General features: G+C 49.2%; 1 protein-coding gene across 1 annotated transcript in view; it reads left to right on the top strand.

Annotated features, from left to right (window-relative positions):
• Positions 1–5,251: 5,251 nt before the first annotated feature.
• LOC135906510 (protein phosphatase inhibitor 2-like) overlaps positions 5,252–10,018 on the top strand; it is a 15,517-nt gene continuing 10,750 nt past the window's right edge. Inside the window, exon 1 of the mRNA XM_065437937.2 lies at positions 5,252–5,428. Coding sequence (XP_065294009.1) covers positions 5,304–5,428 — 125 coding nt within the window. The 5' untranslated portion in view covers positions 5,252–5,303. The remainder of the gene's footprint in view (positions 5,429–10,018) is intronic.

The following is a 10,018-nucleotide window of genomic DNA, read 5'->3' on the forward strand; positions in this document are numbered from 1 at the left end:
CACAATGTATCTTTTCTTGCTGCATCAGTGCTCTGCCCATTGCATCTGTCGCACCGCTTGCGCTGCGACCTTATAGATAATATAACTTGCATTGTACAAGAGGTACTGGCACATGTACGCAGCATGTTCCCACAAAGTCCATGGCATGTCTGCAAGGGATCTAGTGTTTTCAGGACACAGAAAGTGCGCCCAAACGGTCATGCGAAGGACGCTCACAAAACGTGTTGGACACATTCCTAGGGTATCCACTGAACGTCAGCGTCGCTCGGCGATGAGGGATAATGGTGTTTTAGTTGAGTGTCCTTATGGCACACTCCGCTCCGAGTCACCTTGCTAAGCCAAGGCAGGCGATTTCAACGCTTTCGTTATACGTTTCGCGTAGCGGAGCGAGTGGATGGATGTTATGAACGTCCACCTTTTGTAGTTGCAGCGCCCTCTGGCTAAATTCAGGGTAATGAAAGAAAATAAAAACCCATCGATCACTTTAAAAAGTGAAACGTATATGTATCTTATTTGTCCATGAGGTGTGTAGACGTGCGCTTGTAATGCGTTACCGGTCCATTTTATCCAGTGGAAAATGAAGTGCTGTCCTGGGAAACGCCACGTGATAGCTAGCAAGCTTGCTTTCTAAATCCAATTCTTTCTGACACCCAACGTGCTGCGCAGCCCACTTAAGGCCAAGCAGAGGCCGCATTTGCACTTCCACTCTGCTTAGCCGCTGAGCGGAGCGTAAGAACGCCAGACTAAAGCACTCTTGTAGTAGTAAATCTTTTATTGCATGCTGTTATAGCATGCTCCCTGCTTCTTCGGCCTAGCTCTCCCCCATCCCGAACTCGGGCACTTCGGACCATTTGGTGTAGGGCGAGGCAAGTGGCACTTCGCGGTGGCATGGCAGAGGGCAACAGCTACACAGGGACTCTCATTCCATGCCATTTACGTACAATTATAGTCATTTTTGATAATATACTTATTGGCTGACTGCAGCTAATTATTGCTACGTATTCTCGGCATGGAGGGGTATCTTTTGATGGTATTTTCTTAGGACATCTACAAGTTACAAGATAACGATATCCCAGATACGCCAACGCCGTGTGAAGTCAGCTAAGACCTTGAAAAAAAAAATTTCATTGTTCCATTTTTAACGAAAACCTAAGTTTTTCATTGCACGTACTGCCCATTAGTTGATCATTCATATGCAAATAATCGAAGTGCCACCGTTTTTGATAATAAAATGTCCATCCATCCTTACTGCTCTGTCGCCAACTTGAATGACTAGGTATGTGGCGGTGCTTCGCAGAATCCAATCCACGTCAGAAGGGTTCCTCAAGCTTCAGGAACCCAACGCTTTAGCACGCTGCGCCACAGATACACTGGGTAGCTGCCGCTTCTCGATGAACGTCTTTCATGCCAAGGCTTTAGCGGGCTGCGCCAAGAATGCACGCCATGAGTGCCGCTCTTCAATGAACCTCTCGCGAGCTTGGGTCACTGAGTGTGCGGCAAGCGAGGGAGCAATTCTCGGCGTTCATACTCACCGGCGCGCCACTCGTCTCGGAGGCCATGCGCGGACATATCGGCAGCGCCACTAGATGTGACAGCGTGTAGAGAAGTGCGAGAGAGGAGCGCGCGCGGTTGACACATGCCGCGTTTGTCGGCGTTCGAATGCACCGGCGCGCCTTGCATTTCGGAGGCCACGCGCCGGCTTCGTGGTTGCATCGCTAGATGGCGCCGAGTGTACTCAAAGGGACACTAAAGGCAAATACCAAGTCGGCGTGGACTGTTCAAATACCATTCCAGAAAACTCGTAACGCTTGTTTCGCGCCAAGGAACAGACAGACAAGAAACTTTAATTGGTCCGAAGGGACTACGTTGTAGTCGCGGGCCGCGCCGGGGGCGGAAGACCGTGATCTTCAGCCCTGGCGCAGGCCCTTTGGACAGCCCGAAGTTGGACTTGAAGCTTGTCGCTCTTGACGGCTTCTTGACGTGCCAAGGAAAGACCTAATTTACGAGAAAATGGCTCCTGAAGGTTCCGAACACCCTTTTGGAAATTCAAATCGCCCGCCATTGAACTGGAGGAGTGGTGACGTTGCATACGCCATCACCGCCCTTTGCTGTCGTCGGTGAGTACAACGGTGTCCGACGGACCGCGGTACCGAGCCAAGACAGAGCGGTGGATTCGCCGCAGCAGCTGCTTTTTGGTCAAGTGACGTAGACCGTTCGGCATTTCGCGACATCACATGGAAGTTGTATTCTCTGCCACTGGCAGTTTGTGCGAGTTTCGCGAGCCAGCAAAACCAGCGCATCACTACGCGATAACGAACGCGAAAGCGTGGACTGCCCAGAGTCGAGCGAAAACGAAACCTTTCGACCGCCCGGGTCGTTGTCAAGGGCGAGTTCAATGAGTTCTGTTTTCTAAAAATAATATAGAACTGGACAAGTAGTATTTTATTTCGTCTTATAATACAAAGATGTTTTTTTGCAACGAGTGGTGGAGTACTAATAACAATTTAACTCGGGAGTGCTTTCGTCATCGGGCAAGTACTTGAATGTCCCGGGGAAGTCTCTAACCATGTCCTGCGTTTACCTCAATTTCTCGATTATTAAGCTTCTGTTCGCGATAATATTCACTATCTAATCTATCACTTTAGCTTAACTTAATATTTGCGTTTAGTGTCTCTTTAAAAGCGGGGGAAAAGGAGTTCTGCTGCAGTACATGCGTCATGACTCGCTTCGACGACAACAATATGTTGTGTCGCTATATTGATGCAATGCTAAACACATCCTAGAAGAGTTGACTGTTGGGCTAGTTGGGGGTTTTCCATAACTGAAGTAGCAACTTAGCGCGATAAAAACCGCAGAGACGAGAAAGGTGGACAAAGACAAGCTTTCTTTGTCTTTGTCCACCTTTCTTGTATCTGCGGTTTTTATCGCGCTATGTTACTACTTCAATTATGCTACACACATCACCGTCGACAGTCACCGAGAGATAGGTTCTGCCGATGCTTTTCCCCCTTGCTTCAGGAAGTGCTGTTGCGGCGCATCCATACTGGTTGCGCTGTTCGTGCCCTCTTTCACTGCCTGAAGGCAACCGACTTGAGTGCCTGACTATAGACATTCTGCACCTAACTTAGTGCATGTGGAAGTGCGGTATAGACTCATGCTTTCTCTCTTTTACACTCCCCGTTCCCCTCTCCGCGTCTCCTCGTGCAGGGTAGCAAATTGGACTCAGTCTGGTTAACCTCCCTGCCTTTCCTTATTCCTCTCTCTCTCTCCCTCTCTATCTATCTATCTATCTATCTATCTATCTATCTATCTATCTATCTATCTATCTATCTATCTATCTATCTATCTATCTATCACTCGCTCGCTCTCTGTCACTACAGCGGTATGCATATCCACAAGAGGTGACCTAAGCCAACCAAGCATGCCCCCTCTGCTCGGTCCCGGATGGCGAGATCGGTGTCTGCGCCACCTCATCTGGATCTGTGTGGAACGCGGGGGGGTAGCTGACCAATCCTGTTTTTTTTTTTTTTTTAAGCGAACCTTTCTTTCCCTAACCCCCCGGTCTTTCGCGTTCTCGCAGAGTAGTTCACCGGAGATGACGCAGAAACGATGCGGCTCGAGCTAGGTGAGTCGGAAAAACTCTTCCAGATGTTTCCGAGCGCTTGCATACGCGATGGCGTCAGCTGCCATCTGATTGTGTAAAACGGACATTATTTCTGGACATCCACCGGGATGGCCTCATGCGTAATGCGTAGGCATCCATAGTATGCGTCTACAAAGACTGGATATCAAAAGAGGATGCATGAGGTGCCTTATACAGGTTGACCCTAAACGGAAACTCGCGAGACAGTCCATTTTATTCACAACGTGATGCATTGTACACTGAAAGACCTGTATGTGACCTTCAACGTGACTGCGTTAGCCTTGAAGAAGACACTGACATAGTCATTGCTTTCAGTGCTCTCAGTCACCGAAACAAAGCTCCGCTTCACTGAACAAGTGCATTGGATCTTCATAATTTCCTTTAATTTGAAAAGTGTGCCGCAAGGCACATGAGAAAATAAAATCGAAGAAAAGCGCATTGCCTTTAGACTTCGTTGTGGCACCTGACCTATCCTTCGTTATGGGACATGCCAGTAGTAGGGAACCATCTTACGCTTGTCGTTCTACTCTCCCTAGCAGCGTCAGCACCAGGTCTCTGCGACAGGAACGTTTACGATGTCATGTTTAATTAAAATACTACGACGCTAACAAAGTTGACGCCCCTTTTTGCTGCATTCATTTGCATCCTGGTTCATTCGTACCCAAGACAGCCAAAGAACGGGATCACCTGCCCACCTCCGTCGTCATCATCGTCTCCGCATTTACATCTGCCGTTGAAGGTAACTGTACGCACTAACCGCTTATGACGCTTTTATGCGAAGCATACTAGCCGCACAACCACGCTCTTCCTTGCTGCGCCGCGCGCGGCCGCGTAGCTACCACATGACGTCATAACAGCTGCAAAAGCGGAGGCTCAACTCGTGCGCTCGCTTGCGGCCGCGTAGCTACATAGCCGGGTCTCAGCTCGTGCGCTCGCCTGCATGAGTTGTTTCTTCGTCTAGCCGAACCAAATATAGCCAAGCAACAGCAGTTCACCAGGCTAAACAGTGGTTCAACAACTAAAATAAAGGCTAGTATGCTTCGCATCCTGGGCTTAACCTTAGCTAAGCCACAGCCATTTTTTCACCCGCTCCCATCTGTAACGCCTTCGGTCATTGAAGGTATTGAAATAAATGCACTTTCTTATTGGTCTTCTCATCATAAATGATCAACGCTATTGTTAGCACCTCTTCTTTAATACGTGCCTTAACATTCATAACGACAGAGGCAAATGAATTAAGCTCATTCACTACGATTATTCATTGACATATCCCCTTTAATATATTCTCTTGAGCAAATTTCATTGCAGTTGCCACTATACACTTTTACGTGCCGATTCATGGCCTATTGGCCGCAGTGGGTTCAGTCACATCGCCTAGAATCAACCAGCCGTTATCATTATTTCATTATTTCACGTTTACTTATTTTATTGGAATTCCTAACAATAATCAATTAAACTTCTAATTTACAGTACTATCGTCCCACGCTCCACTATACAAATCTAGATTGTCTCTACTTCTAACCATACGGGAAACCGCCTGCTTCTTGGCCAATCCCCCATAGTGGGTACGCGCCACTCTCGAGGCCACAAGACAAGACAAGACATTACGCGCCATGAAGAGACGTGAGGAAGAGGAGGCGTTCCGGCCTCTGGTCGGGGCATGGCTAGCGCCGGGCCCGGCTCGTCCAAGGACCAGCCGGCCGCAAAGCGCTCGGGCCTCAAAAGGACCGACTCGAGTTCCAGCGGCAAGAGCATCCTTCGGACCCACAAGGGTGGCACGAAGTCGTGAGTCGATGCAGCCAAGCCCTTGATTGCTACACTCCTACACTCTTAAAACGGTTGCACCCTTTGGGGTGTATGTTTGTCCCACAACAATAATCGTCATCTGCCTTGCTTGCGTTTCCTTTCTTGAAAACTCGGCGTTCGCTACTTTCCTGTCGAGAATGCTGCGTCCCACTGATAACGCGCGTGCCGTTCGTGACTGGGAAGTACCGGGCTCGCAGCGTTAAAGAAAGGAAACGCGGGCAAGGCGGATGACGATTATTGTTGTGGGACAAGATAAGCCCCAAAGGGCGTAAATTTTTCTAAGAGTGTACACTCTTAAAACGGTTGCACCCTTTGGGGTGTATATTTGTTCCACAACAATAATCGTCATCTGCCTAGCTTGCGTTTCCTTTCTTGAAAACTCGGCGCTCGCTACATTCCTGTCGAGAATGCTGCGTCACACTGATAACGCGCATGCCGTTCGTGACTGGGAAGTACCGGGCTCACAGCGTTAAAGAAAGGAAACGCGGGCAAGGCAGATGACGATTATTGTTGTGGGACAAGATACGCCCCAAAGGGTGTAAATTTTTCTAAGAGTGTAGAAAATTTACACCCTTTGGGGCGTATCTTGTCCCACAACGATTATCGTCATCTGTCTTGCCTGCGTTTCCTTTCTTTAACGCTGCGAGCCTGGTACTTCCCAGTCACGAACGGCACGCGCGTTATCAGTGTGACGCAGCATTCTCGACAGGAAAGTAGTGAGCGCCGAGTTTTCAAGAAAGGAAACGCAAGCAAGGCAGATGACGACTATTGTTGTGGGACAAATATACACCTCAAAGGGTGCAATCGTTTTAAGAGTGCAAAGAAAGTTTACACCCTTTGGGTTGTATATGTGCCACACAACAGTAATCGTCATCTGCATTGCTTGCGTTTCCTTTCTTGGAAACGCCGCGCCCGCTACTTTCCTGTCGGCAATGCTATGCCATGCTGATAACGCGCATGTCGTTCGTTACTGGGAAGTACCGGACTTAATTCGGACATGCATAATCCCGACAACCCTGTGATGCGGCCAGGCAGCCCTGGTTTTGGGGGTAAACTTGGGCATGCTCTTTAGCTGCTTGCCTGCTACGCCGCACGCTTTTCGAGAGAGAGGGAGAGAGACAAACCGGTGACTAATATCTGGTTAACCTCCCTACATTTCCTCTTTATTCATATCTCTCTCCCTTTAACAGGCGAGCAGCTATAAAGAGCATGCCCAAGTTTACCCCTCACAGCAGCAGCCGAAAACTAGGGCTGCCTGGCTGTATCACAGGGTTGTTCGGATTATGCTTTTATGTTACTTGTAACGGGCGTTCAGAGTCAGTTAATTCGTGATCACATTTCAATTTATGGTGGCGATGAGGAAGTCCAAGACACTCGTCTAGAACGAGGGATCCGCGTTCTCCAGACGGCACTCGGCAGATAAGACGTGGTGCGAAACCAAGTGTTAATCATTTGGAAGTGACCATCATCATCATCATCATCATCAGCCTGGTTACGCCCACTGCAGGGCAAAGGCCTCTCCCATATTTCTCCAACAACCCCGCGGTCATGTACAAATTGTGGCCACGCCGTCCCTGCAAACTTCTTAATCTCATCCGCCCACCTAACTTTCTGCCGCCCCCTGCTACGCTTCCCTTCCCTTGGAATCCAGTCCGTAACCCTTAATGACCATCGGTCATCTTCCCTCCTCACTACATGTCCTGCCCATGTCCATTTCTTTTTCTTGATTTCAACTAAGATGTCATTAACTCGCGTTTGTTCCCTGACCCAACCTGCTCTTTTCTTATCCCTTAACGTTACACCTATCATTCTTCTTTCCATAGCTCGTTGCGTCGTCCTCAATTTGAGTAGAACTCTTTTCGTAAGCCTCCAGGTTTCTGCCCCGTAGGTGAGTACTGGTAAGACACAGCTATTATGTACTTTTCTCTTGAGGGATAATGGCAACCTGTTGTTCATGATCTGAGAATGCCTGCCAAACGCACCCCAGCCCATTCTTATTCTCCTAATTATTTCCGTCTCATGATCCGGATCCGCCGTCACTACCTGCCCCAAGTAGGTGTATTCCCTTACGACTTCCAGTGCCTCGCTGCCTATTGTAAATTGCTGTTCTCTTCCGAGACTGTTAAACATTACTTTAGTTTTCTGCAGATTAATTTTTAGACCCACTCTTCTGCTTTGCCTCTCCAGGTCAGTGAGCATGCATTGCAGTTGGTCCCCTGAGTTACTAAGCAAGGCAATATCATCAGCGAATCGCAAGTTACTAAGGTACTCTCCATTAACTTTTATTCCCAATTCTTCCCAATCCAGGTATCTGAATACCTCCTGTAAACATGCTGTGAATAGCATTGGAGAGATCGTATCTCCCTGCCTGACGCCTTTCTTTATTGGGATTTTGTTGCTTGCTTTATGGAGGACTACGTTGGCTGTGGAGCCGCTATAGATATCTTTCAGTATTTTTACATACGGCTCGTCTACACCCTGATTCCGTAATGCCTCCATGACTGCTGAGGTTTGGAAGTGACCGTGCGCGGCTATATATTTACGCGATGTCTCTATACTTCTTTCGTCCTGCTGGTCGCCTCATGCTATTATGGCAGCTGCTTAATTTGGCCGTCAGCAGTGCGTTCTATAGACAAGCGTTTTGTCCTCTGTGCACGCCATGTATAGCCGCGCGCATGCAACGGATCGAGTGGTGTTCAAAAGAGGGGGAAAAGATGGGAGGAAAGGCACATGCCTCCGGATCGCCTTGGCTTGACCCACTACACCATAGAAGTCGTACGCGCGCCCGAACGTTCACCGGACGAAGGATGGGCAGTGTTGTTAAGTTTTATTGCGACAGCAATTATATGGACCCTCAGACGCATTTTGCCGTCGGCATCGGCGTGATGTTCCGTATAAAGCCCAAGGGCGATAACACATGCGATAGCGTATGCTGCATAAAAAAAAAATATGGGGTTTCACGTGCCAAAACCACTTTCTGATTATGAGGCACGCCGTAGTGGAGGACTCCGGAAATTTCGACCACATGGGGTTCTTTAACGTGCACCTAAATCTAAGTACACGGGTGTTTTCGCATTTCGCCCCCATCGAAATGCGGCTGCCGTGGCCGGGATTCGATCCCGCGACCTCGTGCTCAGCAGCCTAACACCATAGCCACTGAGCAACCGCGACGGGTGATGCTGCATAAAGGAGTGAAGGCTTGTGAGGGCGAGCCGGCGATGGTGGCTTCTCGAGCGCGCAAGGGAAGGAAGCGGGGAGGAAGCGCGCCGTCTTCCGTCGCGAACTAGGCACCGGGGGGGGGGGGGGGGGGGGGTTTCTCCTCTGGCAGAGGCTGTGTATATATGACGCGGCCGCACGGGCCTTAGCTTGAAAGTGATCTGCGATGGGGAGGGAGTGCGCCGAACGCTGATAGCTTTGTGTGCGCTGTGTTCTTGCCGCTTAGTTCGCGTTGAAACGAAAGGCAGCCCGAAGTTCAATTCGCTCCCTGCTATATACGGCCGCGCTTCCTCACCCCAGCGTTCTGACGGCGAGTGTGCGTGGTCATAGAGTGAGATGTGTTCATGTTTGCTTAATTGTTGCGCACGTGACACCTTGCTTGTAATTTACTTAGCGAATGTTTACAAGTTTACGCGGCTGAGATAACTACTATCCTTGCTTCTTATCGGTGTCTGCTAATTCGCTATCGCAATCGACGACGATTGCCTTTAAGGCGAAACTGCGACATTTTTATAGGTGCGCACGGCAAAGAACCCCGGGTGGTCAAAATTAATCCGGAGTCTCACACTACGGCGTGCCTCATAAACAGTCGGTTTGACACGTTGAACCTCATAATATAATTTGGGCGACCCATGCTATGTTTTCGTGGCAGCGTATAAGCCGTTCGCCGCGGCCAATGCATGGCCGCGGAAACGTATAGGTTTCACGCCTCGTTTGGTGATAAATATATAGGTTCAGATGTGCGGCATGTAGTAAATGCGTCATATTTTGCGAGATAATTGGCGGCGAGGAGTTACGGAGTCGCCATCTATCGGAAGCGCCTCGCTGGCGTAGTATGAGGGATCACGTGGCGCGCTCCTCATAGGTTTTGCTGTCAGCGCTCACTGAAAACAACACGCGCGAGCTCTCCCGGACATTTCTCTAAGGACTTTCGAAACGAGAGAAGTTTCTTACTGTCTAAATAATAATCTTGGGCAAACTGAAAGCACACAATCGTTTACAGACGCTATCTCTTTACCGAATACGTACAGTGAACGCCACTGCGCGCGGTCGCCGCGATGGAGTCTCCCGAACCGGCTTCTTGCGTGAAAGGTAGGTAAACGCTGAGAGCAAACTATGTGAAATATGTTCTTATAGTGTTTGTATAACTAAATGGAGTGTAATAGAACGAAGCCTCAATGAAGCGATCGCGCAGATTCGCAGCGACCGAGTGCGCGTCTGCATGCTTGTCCGCGCACTGTTTCGGTTTCTCCGCGCGCGCGTTTTCGCACCGTGCCATGAGCTTTCGGCCGCAGAATATGAGCATTTGACAGTATACAAGCAACCATTGTTGCGTGGGCGATATCAGAGCTG

Source organism: Dermacentor albipictus, chromosome 9 (assembly GCF_038994185.2).
Source record: "Dermacentor albipictus isolate Rhodes 1998 colony chromosome 9, USDA_Dalb.pri_finalv2, whole genome shotgun sequence".
Lineage (NCBI taxonomy): Eukaryota > Metazoa > Arthropoda > Arachnida > Ixodida > Ixodidae > Dermacentor > Dermacentor albipictus.